Below are 15,355 nucleotides of genomic sequence, written 5' to 3' on the forward strand. Positions count from 1 at the left end.
GAGATAGGTAGAGCCAACTGGGACATGGCTGGGATAGCAAACTGGCTCAGAGGCAGCTAGTGCTGTTTCAAGTGGATACCTTTGAGGCTTTAGGGTAGTTGGAGAAATGACCCTCTCTTTTCTTTACGCTGTGAGTCTTTCGGACTTTGATTGCTAGGCTGTGCAGGCTGAAAGGAACCCGTGAAATACTGGAGCAGATGTGAGATGTTTTGGACCCCAAGATTATACCATCCTTATGGCCGGTGTTCAGTGTTCTTAGAATTGGAGCCAAATTGGTTTATGGTTCTGAATTCTAAGGTAAAGGACCAAAAAACCCTCAAACACTTAAGCTTCATGTAAGAAGCCATGCAGCACTAAGGAGTATTTTCCTGTAGCTCTGAAGATTTAGATACATGACTAAGGACATTTCCCTCTTACAAAGCACCTCTTAAGAGATGCTACTTGAGAATCTGGACACCATCTGGAATAAAGCTGTGCTATAATAATAAAGGACAAATCCTACATCTTCTTGAACAGTACTAAGCAAATATGAAGACTCAATTGTGTTGCTTTTTTTTTCTGTTAGCCTTTCAAAATTTCAGAGGGTAAGCTGTTGCCATAAAATCAGCAAAATCAGCAACTTATTACAAAAAAGATTTTTAACAATTGGAAGTGAAACATCCTTTTTTAACAAGTGCAGCCAAATCATTTTTACCTGCAGAATGGATCCGGCCGTATAACAGCATGCTGGGCAATGCACCACACCATTTCTTTGGCTGAATCGAAACAGTGGAGCAGCTCTTCTTGGGGTGTATTTCAGACTCCTTATCCCCCTGGTCGATCCATCTGAGTGTCCTGTCAGCCTGTGTCTCCCTCCCTGCTTACATGCCTGAGTTTTCTTACAATAGCATCCTGGATTCAAATGATGGAGTGGTTGACACTTGAATTTCATCCTGGCATATAGGTGGGAGGCAGCCAGGATAGATAGCTGGATCCAGGAGCTGGGAAATGCTCCTAAGTCTTTCACTTTAGCTGTAGCTTCCATGTTGAGATCCAGTGTTGTCAATCTTGCATCTAACTATCAGTTGGAAGAAGTTATGGGATGAAGGGGAAAAAATTACACTCTCAAATTTTTCCCTGTGAAGCAGAAATCTTTATAATGAGATCATGAGTGTTGAATGTATACTGAGATGCCCTTCCAGCTGAAACCTTTCTACGGAGCAGCAGGACCTCTGAGACTGGCTCTGTGGCAATTGGATTGATGAGTTTGTGATTTTTTTTTTTCTTGCACGCAAGTTATCTAGGTTGTCAATGGATTGATGGGTTTCCAGGTGTAATGGCATTGCCATAAACTATGGAAAGAGTATGTTGCCTATCCAAGCATAGCTCTTATGCCCTTCTGTGAAAATAACCTTGGAAGAATTTCTGCCAATTTTGTTTATAACAAATTTTGCCTCATTCAGAGTCTTTCTTCTTCCACAAAGAGAAAATTAGAAACAAGATAATTTCTTCAACTGAATTGTCTATTAAAGGTCACAAAATTTCCCAATACCCAGCAACATTGAAGATATCTTGCAGAACCCAACATGGCATTGGCAGTGGCATCCTTTCCTGATAAACCTGAATGTGAAGAGGGTGAGACTGCAGTGCAAGAATGGACAGAGACATCTGGCTTCTGAGGTCCCTTATTCACATTACAGCTGCTAAGACTAGGAAGACTGTGCAGAATTTTGTAGGGATTTTTTTCCATGGTAAATGATCTTTACCTGAGAATTAAACTGATCTCCTTCACAGTAACACACACCTGTACACTCTGAGAGTAGTAACTCTTCTCTGGGTGCTGTTTGTCTTGCTGGTTTTCCTATAGATAGCAATGCTTTTCCTGGTTGTGGCATCTTCTTGGCTGTAGTCCTATTTTGAGCATGTATAAGCATATATATTGCATGCTCCAAGCAGTGGGAAAGGTGTCCAGAGTCAAACATTTATTTGCCAGGTTTGGAGAAAAAATCATGCCTGATATCTAAGAAGTGCCACCCACGCTGATGAAAACCCCTGCTTGCTTGCCTCTCACAAGAGTTGCGTGAGCACGGAAGAGATATTCTGTGCTGTTTTCTTCAGACAGATTGATAGAGATCACATCATCTGTTTGCATCCTGAGAATTACTCCACTTAGGTGGCACATGGAGGGTGGTTTCAAATGCCTGGGCACCCGGGGCTTACACCTGATCCACAAACAGCAGGTGGTACTTGCCGAGTTCCTCCAAAGCTGGACCGAATGCAGCCTTTTCCCCCCAAAGAAATGACAGCACGGTGATTTTGCTAAATGAGTTTTAGACAGCAGATGATAAGGCTGCTGCCTGCGTATGAGCAGTGATGGGTTTGAGCACGTGGTTTCGGTAGTGGAGCACAAGGATTGCAGTGCTCAACCAGACTAGCTGACCATCTCATCTGGAAACCCATTTTAATGGCCCGGAGGTAGATGTATCAGAGCAATGTGTGAAAATCCAGAATGGACAATTTCTTACCCCTCTGAAGACAGCTGAGCCTACAGGAGGTGCCTACTGATTCTAGTGTCCTGTAGGAAACTAAAGGAGATTTAGACATCTGACTGCCTTTGTGGGTCTGGGTCTACTGACTGGTTTGTGCCATCAACTATGAGAACTTGGTTGGGGAAGAAGGGGCTGTGCCTTTTGTTTTATTAAGCGCTACTCCAAGCCATGTGGAGGCTCTCCATATGAATGTCTCATCTTTTTGGAATCTTACTGAGCTCCTTCTGCCAACCATATTGTACAGAGTAAATTTGTTAGATTAATTGTGATTAATTCCATAGATTAATTGTCGTTTAGGTTAGAAAAATAACATTTCACTTCTTCAAAAGGTATTGCTCCACGATTTTGTAGGATGTCATTTTCTGTGTTTCACTGTGAGGTGGCTTGTACTTGAATGTCCACATTATTTTCTCTCCATATCAATTTCTTTTTTTTTAACATTTTTATGCTGAATCCTCACAGTGTGTGACACCATCAGCAGAGTCTGTAAACAAAACATAAAGGTGGAATGACAAGCCCTGACACCAGGGCCGTGATTATAAGTTATGTTCCTCCAGCTGCTAAGGCAAGTAATATGTGGCTTAAGTGGGACTAAAACCACACCGCCCACAACTCACCAGCACAGGTTGGATGCTGAATACTAATAGAGAGGCCGTCTGCATCCAGTTCCCAGTGGGAGAAAAAATATTTGTCAACTCAGTTCAAACAGTGCATAAATTTGAGGGGAACTGCCATCTGCTGACAGACCCTTCCCCCATCTACACTGCCTGAAAATCCTTCCTTATGAATATCTGCTCTGTGCAGGAATATTCCCATCAGCCTCAGTTCAGGATCCACCTTTCTCTGCTGCCTTTTTCCTCTCAGGTATTTCCAGAGAATTCAGGTTTCCCCGAACTCTAAGGCATGGAAATACCTCCCTGGTTTGTGTGGCAGTCGGTACCAGTACCAATGCTGGTGTACGGGCTCAGTGGATTGTCAGTATTGCTGTCAAAGCCCCTAAGGCTCGATTTTTGGAGGGACCAGCAGCTCCCTGCTTTTGTTGACTTCCATGGGGAGTGAAGGGTGCACACCCTCTCTGAAAACTTAGGGCACAAATCAGAAAAATTTTGCCAAGGAAAACAGTGAGGAATAAAAATGTAGAAACCTTGCAATGGAAAAGGCTATTAAAAGAATGCCCTGCTGATTGGATGTGGCATTGTTCTCTGGTTTGCTTTTAAATAAGGCTTTTTATTGTAGCTAGAGAGGGAAAAAGGGAATTTTGATGAAAAAACAAAATCATGGGCAGCTGTTGAAATCAAAGAGAGTAGGAAGGATACTTCAGTGGACAGCATAAAAGCCAGGTTAACTGGAACACCATTGCAATTAGATATCGTCTCACTGGAGAAAAACCTAGTGGCAGCTTATGTCTGTTGCTGGATGAGGATATATCTTTTTTTTTTTATCCGTCCTGTTGTGAGAATGCAACACATACTTCATCTATGGGAAAGGTGGGAAGGAACCATGCCAAGTGTGCTGTTGTTGATGGGAGGCTGACATCTTTCACAGATGTTAAGGGCCTCTTTCCATGTTTCATGGAGGGTGGGGAGTTTTTTGGTGTGGTAACGATGTTCTCTCTTCTCCATTCCAGCAGACACTCCCCTCTTAAAGGAACCTTTGGGAATCATATAAGACTTTGGGGAAAGGGCAGGCAAGTCCTCCCCTTCTTTTACCCACTCAAGCAGTCACATGTGATAGATTCATGCCTGCAGCACTTCTAGGTTTTATCTGCTCACTAATTTTTATTTCCCCTCTGTGAGTGTTTATATTGCTTAGAGACTGCCAAGGTTCATGTTAATCATAAAAAAAAGTGGAGGTTTATTAGGTATTGCAGCTCTGTGATTCTTTGGTATTTGAATGTTAATGAAGCTTTGTATGCTCTGGAATAGCTAGAGAGGCGGATCTTAGCTCTGGTGTGGCAAAATGTCCAGGGGTGTCTTTTTCTTCCCTTTCCTCTGGGTTTTAGCATCTTCCATGACATTTCATCCCAGAGCGATTTTACGCTATGTGTCATCGTGTGTAATATTGTGTCACACTGTAATTTTGCAAGTGCATGACACGACAGGAGGGAGGTGAGAATGGACTCAGTTGCACCCCAGAGAGGGGGCTGGAGGGCTCAGCAGAGGGACCTGCTCCTGGGAGGTAATGAATTGGGTGTCAGCACTTTGCCAGAGCAGAGCAGCAAAGCAGAGGGGAATTTATTATTTTTAGGGGCCCAGTGGGCAGACAAGAGGAAAGGATCCAGTCAAATCTCATTACTAGTGGTCATTTCCATAGGCTGTGCGTGTACGTGGGATTTAACAAAAGAAAGGACATACATTCTCGCTCCAGACAGCTCAGTTCTTTCTTATTCTGAAGGCTAAAGGAAGAACTTGGCCATTTTAACTGGCTCAGAGTGAGAAGCCTTCAAAGCAACTTTGGTGGCAATTCTTGGGGAAGGCAGACACAGAGTCATTCCGGGTGAGGGGGAGATCTGACAGTTCAGGGATATTCCACTTCCACAACCTCTTTTCTGGGTGCAGTCAGCCCTGATGGAGCCCTCTGGGATGGAGGAAACACTGATGCAGAGGGGGAGAAATGAACCAGGTAGACGTTAGGGCAGGAGGAATTGTAGCACCGGGTGTATGAGTCCTGCTGATGTGCAGCTCTGCCTAGTCCTGATGATGAAGGTTGTATTTACTAAAGAAAGCTAGAGGATGAGCAGCTTCTTATTTCTCAGGAACAAGAGGCATTTTTCTCAGAGATATGCTCTATGCATTCCCAGGTGGCATTCAGTGTAATTTCATTGCACTTTGTCCCTTCCTTTGCCCTGAGCACAAGTTTGTTCCATCAGTTTAACCCAAGCAAGATTTCTTTTTTCATTGTACATTGTATTTAGGGCAGAGCAACCAAACTGGAGAGATGAGCGTTTCTTATTTTCTGAATTTCTAGCCAGGGCTGCCCTTTAAGCATTGGCTTTGACAGAGCAAGATGCATATCTTGCTTTAGTGTCTTCAAACCAACCTCAAAGGGGACTTGTGTCATTGTTATTTTTGTATTACTACAGAAATTGTTATTGGGGGAACTCCCAGGTCTGAGACACTCCCCTTTTAAATGGGGAAGAGTTGATGAACATGTGTTCTACAGGGGGAAAATGCTCTTCCACATTGACCTGCCAGAGCTGGGTTGTGATGGGTCTTTTTGAAGAAGGGTCTTTTTTCCCCCGGTTTCCTGTTGGAAAAAGTAGAGAGTGTTGCCATACTTAATCCAGGAAGTCTCTCCTTTTGACTGTACATTTTCAAAGTGACTTTTTTTTTTTTTCCTTCATTTTTTCAGGTATAATATAACTTCTTTGAGGGGGCAGAAATCATGGCAAATTCCATTCCCAACTCCCTTGAATCCAACTGAGACTTCTTTCTCTTCACCACTGTGAAAAGGGATATGGCTTTCCTAGGTTGCGAACCCATGGGCTACCATAAAGCTGCTCTGAAATGTTTCTGTTCAAACTTGTAGGCAAGTGGGCTTTGATGGAGAGGAGGTGGAGCCCATACGTTCCTGGTCAGACTAGTGCAATGCATACAGCTGTACTGCTTTTTTATGAGCTACCTTTTCAGCCCACCAGGACTCTCTTACACATGTTCTCTTATGAGATCCAGCAGTAAATGCTTCTCCCTCTGCAGCTGCCTTTTGCTTAATTGACCCATTTTGCAGAAGATTAGGCCCCAAGGAGGAGGTTAATATGAGCAGTTATTCTAAAAGGCGGGTTGGGGCTTCAGTGACCTGTTCATCATTGGAAAAGCCTGTTAGCCCCAGTCTTCTTACCTTTTTACACTTTATTCTAAAATATTCTGACTTAACAATGAACTTGTGAATCTCTCCTGCTAGATATAGTCTCCACTCCTCTCTCTTTCCTGAGATTTGAACTGGATGTGTTGGGTCAGATTTAACACCATGCATGCAGATTTACCTTCATTCTTTCTTTTTCTCTTAAGACAGCCACCAAAATTGTAGCTCTGGATCTTCCACCATTGCAGGTGGCATTGCTAGGGCTGCTTTAGCTTCTCTGAGTAATAGTTCCAATGTGCTGTCACCAGGCAGTGCATCTTTCTGTGGGACTGGTGAGGGCGAGGAGTCTTTTCCTGCACTGCAAACAATTACAGTGGCCCCTTTGAGTCTGTGCCGGGATTGTGTATCATACAGGTTCTCAGAATTACAGCTGCTATGATGAACAAAGGAGAGAATTAGAGCAAAATTAAGTATGAACCAATATTAAGCAATTAGTATACCTTTATTGATATAATATTACTAATATTACACAATATTATTGTGATACTAATAGTATTATATTGATGAATCCTGAGATGTGGCCAGCTTGCTCTGTAATAGCTGCTGTTCCTGACAAGCCTGTCCAGCATACTGTAGGAATTATCTCTGTATTTCCCTACTTTCTACCATCACCCATCAGTCTCCCATACATTAGTTAAGGAACAACTTCTGCCTGTACCTACTATTCAATTTCCTTGAACACCCATACAAGAAAATAAAGAGGATTGTGACATAGCTGTAACAACAAAAGGGTGGATGAACCCTGAATGACTAGATGGAGCTGAAAAAATTGTGGCTTTTCCTTGCTAGGGCAGTGAAAGATAATGATTGCCTTTAGTACAGGTAGGTGCAGCTCTGATATTGGCATGTGGGCATGTTTTGGAGGATGAGCACATGTGTGGTCTGGTGGTAGCGTGCCTGCAGCCAGGGTCAGGCACACAGTCCCTGCCGTGTCCTACCATTGTGGTTCTCTCAGTGGAAAGCTTTTGATGTGACTAGGGAAAATCTGCAGCCCTGAGCTCGGCTTCTGGTGCCGTGATGAGAAAGTGGGATCTGAAGCAAACAGATTGAGGTTGTGGGTAGGAAAAAGCCTCATTGGTCACTATCCCTCCTGTAAACCCATGCCTGACCTCAAAATTTTGCTGTAGGAACTTCCTTGGCGTGAGCTTTAACAGGCTTACTGAGCGCAGGAACATTGCAGCCCCTTCCCCATCCAGGCAAACGTCTTGCAAAACGTTTGCTGCTGGTGCTCAGTCCCAGTGAGCCAGAGCAAACTGGGGAGCTGCCACAGCTCCCTCCCTGTGCTGCTGGCCCTGCAACAGTTTTAAATGTTTCCCCTACTGCTGTTCCCACCCCCATCATCTCTGTAAGTGACTTCATTTGATTAGGAACTCTAGTTTGCATGGTAACACTGGAGCCCCAGGGATTATGATTTTTTTTTTCATTCCAATCCAGATCAGTGTGAGAGAGCAGTCTCCACTAGATGGGTTGCTGTAATTTAAGCAGTAAAAGTCCAGAGCCATTTGTGCTGCATTTGTGGAATTGCCAGCTGGGACCAAGAAAGCTTTGGGGAAGGGGAGAACAAGATTGCATTTGGGACCCTTGCTCTGTCCTTAGGGAGGACACAGCTCAGCTAAACTCAAGGATCAGGGCCTCAGTCCAGACACCTGAATGGGGCCAGGAAACTTGCTGTGAATGAACTGTTTAAGAGGGACCTGGAAGGGCTGGAGGGAAGGGAGTGACAGCAAAGAAACAGAATGGTGCAGCAGTGTAACCTGCTTGGGGATGAGGAGAGGGGGAATATTTGAACCCCAAAGAGGGTATTGTGTCTGGTACTTCTAATACCAGCATCTGCTCTTGGACATGCTGCGGGATTTACACGCTGGGCTTTGTTGGCGGTCGGGGTATTCTCCTATAGCTTTGATAAATAGAGAAGGATGCCCTTTCCCCACCCTCCCTTCTGCAAGATTCTCAGGCACAACTTATCCTTGTCACAACGCCCAGAAGGCACAAAGGGATGTGTGCTACAAAGGCTTATTCTTCCTACCTGCCCACCTGCCTCTGCTACCAGAAAAGCCAGATCTCACCATGATTCTGAGGCAGCTTATCTGATTAGATGCCCAATGTGGACTCTGGCTGCTGGTGGGTCCTGCTGGGCCAGCAGATGATGCTGCCGGTTGAACAGCTGAGAGCATAGAGACACAAAGCCACTGAGAACACCAAATGCCTCAGCAAAATCCATACATTTGCAAGGGGTTAAACACGGGAATGTGCACTCCTGAAGGTCTGGGGTGGGGGGGTGGGGGTGGGGGAGGGGGATGGAAATGATGTGAGAATTCAGGGCTGTTGGATCTAGCATTCATTCAATTACCATGCTTAGTTAAGTACTGCACAGTGGAGTGAAGACTGCAGTCTGTTAGGATGGCTGTTACTATAAGTCATTTAATTATGAGGTTGCTCATGTGCCATTTTAACATATGTAGAGTAACATTATCCCTCTTTTGTAGGTCACTATTCTCATAAGTCTGGCTCTTGCATTCCTTGCCTGCATAGTGTTTCTTGTGGTATACAAAGCCTTTACTTACGACCACAGTTGCCCAGATGGATTTGTTTATAAGGTAAGAAACTTCAGATGGATGAATTGCCTGAGATAATGATAGACTCTAATTGACTACATGGTTACAGTCTAGTCTGCTTTTTTGACCAGGCCAAATAGAACATTTGGCAAGAATGTGTTGAAATGGGAAAAGTGTTATGGGAAATGTGGACTTGCATCTGCCTCTGTCAGCTACTGTTACACTGTAATTGTTGGGATTAGCATTTGGTGAACACTACAGACAGATGTTCAGGAACAATCCCTCATATTTGTGAATGGATTTATTGCAGCTGGAATCCCGCGTTTACTTCCCACACATTCAAGTGACTGAGGTTTACTGGCATACATTTTAATGCAAAGCAAACTCCCAGAGTGCTGGTGTGTGCGTCTTTTGTGAAAGAAATCCAAATTTGTCCGTATAGTTCATTTTTAGGTGCTTTTGAGCCTCTATCAAGAACACAACCATGAACTTAGTTGCTAAAACCCTGCTGCCCAGTGATTTTATATCGAATATTCACAGAGAACTATTTGCCTGGTTGAGATTTAAAAAAAAAACCCGACCAGATTTGCAAAATAGTTCACTGACTCCTTACTGTGAATAAACCCATAAACTCACGGGAGTCTTGACCACACTGGGGGTAGTCTGTGGGCTGGAAAATAGAGTAAGGATGTTGGTGTATTAGTCATTGTGCATTATTCTCTTAGGTTATAGAAACATGAAGTTAGAACAGAGTCATGAATTTCAGAATCAGTTCCAAACCTGAACTTCTGAAAAGACTAAAGGTTTTGGACTCAGATTTCAGTTATTCATATTGAACTGGGAGTTGGAGTATCTCGTAATTTAATAATAATTGTACCTGGGGCCCTCTGTGTCCTTGGTGCTACTCTGACTCCGGTGAGTACCAATCAGTCCGACATTTGCTACCATTTGATTGCTCTTTTACGACTGTTGCAAAGCAAATTGTTTAATCTGTGCAGTTCTTAGCACACAAGCGTCTGCACTAGGACAGTGGCGAGGCATGGGCAGTGTCCGCACAGACAAGAAGCTCTGGCAGGGGCTGGTCGGTTCGACTACGCTTCCTACGCCCCCGGCCGAGGTGGTCATCCTACAGGGCAGAGATAACACGCTGTAACAGAGCAGCACGTAAGCAGCTTACTCTGCCTCTGCCTGTCCTCCACTTGTCTGAGGATTAATTCTGGACTTTGCTCTACAGAGCTTTCAGTCCAGCACGTGACAAGAGCTGCTCAGCCAGCCCTGCTTGGACCCCAGCAAGGAGCCTCGGTCTCTGTGCATGCCAGAAATGTACCAAACCAGTCAGACCTTCATTTTACAGTTCCCGTTTCCCATCCATGGATGAAATCAGCCTGCAATCAGGGTTGCCAATAGCAACAGGTTTTGAAGGCTGCTGCCCAACTCTAAACTTTGTGCATTCCCATGGCGCTGGAAGGCCGGCAGGGCTGTGCAGCAGACGCTCTTGCTGCGGCAAGTCTGAGTCCAGCGTCACCCGTGCAAACAGCTAACCCTGAGATTTTTAAAGCGAGAGCCTGAGGCTGGTGGGACCACTCTTCACTTCTCTCGCTTTCTACCCCTTCCCAGCACAAGCGGTGCATCCCGGCCTCGCTCGACGCGTACTACTCCGCACAGGATTCCAACTCCCGGGGCAGGTTCTACACCGTCATCAGCCACTACAGCATGGCCAAGCAGACCAGCTCCCGGGCCGTATCGCCCTGGCTGTCTTCAGGATCGGTAAACCACGAAGCCAAGGCTGCCAAGACAGAAGGTCATTAAAGTTAACGAGTGCTGATGGGCAAAGCGGGAGGGTGGGGGGACAACACCATGTCTATAATGCATTGCTCTAGCTGAGGGTGCTGTGCTAGCAGCACGACAGGAATAAATAAAACTCAAGTGCAGGAGTCATCTTAATGGATATTTCTTTTCGTGCATTGTTCTCGTTGATTTGTAACTGAGTCGAGCTCTTGTACAAAGGCATGTTTGATGTTGACTGTACCTTACAATGTAAAAATATTTTTAAATCATTGCTTAACTATTTGTTAGAAAAAGAAATTAAAAAACAAAAAAAGCAAATTAGATAAACAGCCAGAGAGGATAAAAGCAGCAAAGAGAATCCCACAAAGTTTTATCATTGCTGGAAAGCTGTGACAGAGGCTTAACATGCAGTGACGGAACAGCTGAAATCCTCTTGAGAGAGGGGGTAGGAAGAACCCGGCACAAAGACGTTGTGATGTTGTTTAGCTTGCCAAAGGGAGGACATTTTGCTGTCAAATTGCATCTAGCATCAGTGTTCATTTGCTGATAGAGAAATACAAGCATCCCCTCCTCCCTCGAACATACACACATGCAAACACACATGCACACACCCCCCACCCCGTGCAGTGGCCTAAGTAAATCCAAAAAGATCTAGGCATTCGCAATGATCCACCACTGTGCTGGTGATCTCGGCTGGGCTCTGAGGCTGAATTCCTGGTTGCTGTCTGGATATGGAGCAGGATGGAAGCAGACAGAGGCTGCTGCAGTGAAATCATGAATATACTCTGAGCCCGGGATTAGGAGTCAGGAGATCAGGGTTTTATTTCTGCTTGTGGCATAGATTTACTGCATGACCTTTGTCGATTTACATGAGGCTTCACCCTTTGGGACCTCTGTCCTGAGGGTCACCAAGAGACAAAGAAATGCCATTATGAATTGAAGAGCCTCTCAAGAGTAATGATAGTATACAACAAAATTGAGCCTCTAACTTTTCAGCCCCTAATGAAATCTCACCCATGAAAAGGGGTGCTCCTGCTTCCCCCCTTCAGCTTCAGATACTTCAGTATTTAATGTCATTCGAGGCAATTAGAGAGGGATGGCCATAGCATGCTCTGAGAGTACAAGGGTCCCATCAAATCTCTGCTTGCAAACACAGACCAGACCCCAAGCTTAATCCAGCCCTGGCCGATGTAAAACATCCTCTCTCCACAAATGGCATGTGCAATTAGTGCAGACTGGTGGGATTTAAAAAAAGAAAAGGATTCTCTCCTTTCAGAGCTGCCAGCCATTGCTGCAAAGCAGCTCTGCTCCTCGGTAGCACAGGTAGGGTGAGAGTGCACAGGGAGGACAAGGTTCACTTTTGACTAAGGCTGCTTTTTCAGATTTGTGGCTGGACTGGGATGGAAATTAGGAACTGGCCCCTTCTTCCCCTGCGTTGGGCAGTTTTGTCCTCCATTTTGCATACATAGACACTAGAGGGTGTAAATGAGGGCAGAACTCCTCAGTCCTAACAGGCGTCATGATAAATAACTGTATAGTGTAGCTAAAAATGTAGTGCCAAATGCCATTGTCTGATTTCCTATCCTTCCTTCCCCTTCCACCTGTAAATTCATTTCTCACTCAAAATGTACAAACCAACCCCTCCACCAACAATCAGAACTCCAGCAAACCACTGAACAGTTTATAATTTTGTGGTGTATTTTTTGTCAGTAGGTAGCAGAGACTGAAGTATTTTTTGGTGTAATTCTTGAACTTTTCTGACGGGATTAAAATAAAGCTAGATGTGACTGAGCGTCTCTGTGACTCTGGCAGGTTTTTTTTTGTCGACTTGTGCCGTGGGCTGGGAGGTGGAGGGTGGCAATGTGTGCGTGCCTGGTGCTGCCGAGCGTGGCTGCAGCGGAGACTGCACCTTTGCACAGGACCCGAGGTGATTCTGGCTTTCAGGAGGCATTTTCAGCACTTGCTATTTTCCCCTTGGAGTTTATTCCTTATGTTCCTGCCCATTTTTCAATTGCAAATACAAAAGTAGTAAGTAAAACTAAGCTGATCTTCTATTGGTGATTCTTCACTTTACGGGAGGACCACTACTCATTTCCCATTTTAAGGCCCACAAATGATAGAAGCTTTGGCCGGCAGCAAGGTCTCCTTTGCCAACTACTCCTGATGCAAGTGTTCGTGTATGCGGGAGCAGGCTCTGTGAGAAGGGCTGTTAGAAAAGGAGCGCTGCAGGGAAATACAGCTGACAAACCAAGAGCCACGGCTGAACTTTGAAAAGTTGAGCTCTGTATCCAAACTCTGCAGCTTGGTTTCTAACAAAACCACAACTATATTCATCTCACATTGTTCAGAAAGCAGATTGTATTTCCTCAAATCCTTCAGCTCTTTGAAATGGTATGATACTCTGGCATTAAATTGGCTCATTCCCAAAAGCTAAAGAACGTTCTATAAAAACCTTTGGATGACTTTCATTCAAAAAAAAAGTGTATTCAGAGTTGTGAAATTGAGCTACTGTAGGAGAGAAACCACTCTGGTGTTAGAGGTCACCACCAAGTACTTGTGAAATATATTAAAAAGGATTCAGTGCGCTTTGCGGAACTGAGTCACAGGACAATTTGATCATGGTATTTCTATTGCCACTTTCCCAGTAATACTCTAACCGTATGTTTACTTTAATCTAAAAAACCCAGAAATCAAATCATTTGAATTAAAACGTTCTAGCTATTATTAGATAAGTGAGTCAGTGGGGATAACCATTCCTATTTAATAAAGGAAAGATCAAAAACTGTATGGAGCAGAATGGAAAAAAAAGACCCAAGGAAGACTCATGGGAGAGCAAAAGAAACCAAACAACCCAACTCCAGCTGCAAGTTCCATTACTGTGAATGCTGTTATTACCTTTTTTGTACAAGCTGCAGTAGAGCTTCCAAGATCCACCACATATTTTAATCACAGTAACAGAGAGAGAGAGAGAGAGAGAGAGAGTAAATTGAAATTGTAGTACGTCTTATTTCAATCTTTAAAAGCCTCCTTCAAGGTTGATCATATGTTTCCAATGCTGATTAAAGTAGCGTATTGGTGATAGTGCAGTCTCATTGTGGCTGTCATTGCTCTGTGAAGTCTAAAGCTCTACAGAATAGTGGTTTTGTGAGCTAGTGTCTGGGCAAGGGCTCAGTCTCAGCTCTGAGTGGTATCGATGAAAAGAGCTTTCCCTGTGCTTCTCCCAACATTTATGTGATGGCCAAGCCAAGTCAGCTCCAACCTCTTAATCTGTGACTGACCCTGCTAAAGCATGACTCCCTCTGGGTGATCTCTGGTCTATAATTATATAATATATATATATATATATTTTATATGTAATATAAAATTATATATATATAAAATACATAATCAGATTGCTGCAGTGGGCTCAGATTTTGAATTCTCCACCAAAATATGCTTGTGAACCACTGGGACTGGGGGAGTTGATTTCTTTTCTGAGACAGTAACGCAGGAGATGGGTGCCTGGAGTGTTTGTCCTAGCTGGACATCTCTACCGAAAGGGATGAACACGAAGTGTGAGCGCATGAATGAGCTCATCTTGCAGGGACAAGGGCATCCTGAACAGGCAGTAATCCTGTGGAATGACTGGCAGAACATGGGAAAAAAGAGCTTTACTAAAGGTGTGGTGATGCCATGATGGGAGCTCAGCTGCCCCCAGCCTAGGCTTGGGAAGGGAAGGAAGAAACTGTGGCTATTGGAGCAGCCTGAGAAAGATCCAGAGCAAGAGAGAAAGAAATTGCTACCAGACAAGACACGGAAGCAAGCATTGCTTTTCTGTCGTAACCCAGTGACCTTAAAGCACTATATCCTGCTCGACTAATACAGACTGTCTTGGTTTGGAAAATCTGCCCATTGTTGCTACAAACATCTGCTGCCTGCAGTGTGCCCCGAGGGGAATCGCTCCACCACTAATTCAAATCCTCTTGGACTGCCTTCGAAAACAGTGTGAGAAAAGGAGGTGCTGACAGCAGGACCCTGCGGCTGGTGGGGCACGTGACTGGCAAAACCAGAGGTGTCTGTCCAGGGTCTTGGAGGAGACTTCGTGCTTTGGATCCTCATTAGAAAGATAGCTCAAGGTGCTGCCGGTGCCTCTGTTACAAGATCAGAAAAAGAACAGTCCCTGTCCTTTTGCATGTGATTTTTTTTCCCCCTTTATCCTCCTCCGTGCTTGCCAGCTGTTTCTGGTTTGTAATAATACCTCAAGTGATAAGTGTAAGGGTCATGCACTGAACTGTCTACAATCACATTTTATACGATTAGTCAGGGTTTTTTTTAAAGCACCCTAATTATTACAGTCAAACCGGATTAAGCTATTCGTCTAATAGATTTTCAGTTCCTGTAAAATAGGCCAGAGAAAATGACTTACGGGAGGGGATGGGGTGAAGGGAAGGCTCTTTCCTTCTGTCTCTTTGGCCTTGGCTTTTTTAAAATGCCAGCAGTGGCAAGGGCATTACAGGGATCCCACTGAGAGTGCTGGATGAGTGCCCAGCAAAGTAAGGGGTCTCTGGTACTCAGCTCCCCTTCTCATCTGGACTGGTGCCCTTTGAGGGGCAAAAAAAGTAAAATCCTTTCGATTGAGAATGT

At 44.4% G+C, this 15,355-nt stretch overlaps 1 protein-coding gene across 2 annotated transcripts in view; it reads left to right on the plus strand.

The window, feature by feature from the left end:
- Positions 1–10,753, plus strand: part of NSG2 (neuronal vesicle trafficking associated 2) — a 35,393-nt gene extending 24,640 nt beyond the window's left edge. For both annotated transcript variants that reach the window (XM_086471021.1, XM_086471023.1), the window contains exons 3-4: positions 8,876–8,986; positions 10,562–10,753. In XM_086471021.1, coding sequence (XP_086327147.1) covers positions 8,876–8,986; positions 10,562–10,753 — 303 coding nt within the window. The remainder of the gene's footprint in view (positions 1–8,875; positions 8,987–10,561) is intronic.
- Positions 10,754–15,355: the final 4,602 nt, after the last annotated feature.

Source organism: Leptosomus discolor, chromosome 10, assembly GCF_034619465.1.
Source record: "Leptosomus discolor isolate bLepDis1 chromosome 10, bLepDis1.hap2, whole genome shotgun sequence".
NCBI classification, from domain to species: Eukaryota; Metazoa; Chordata; class Aves; order Leptosomiformes; family Leptosomidae; genus Leptosomus; species Leptosomus discolor.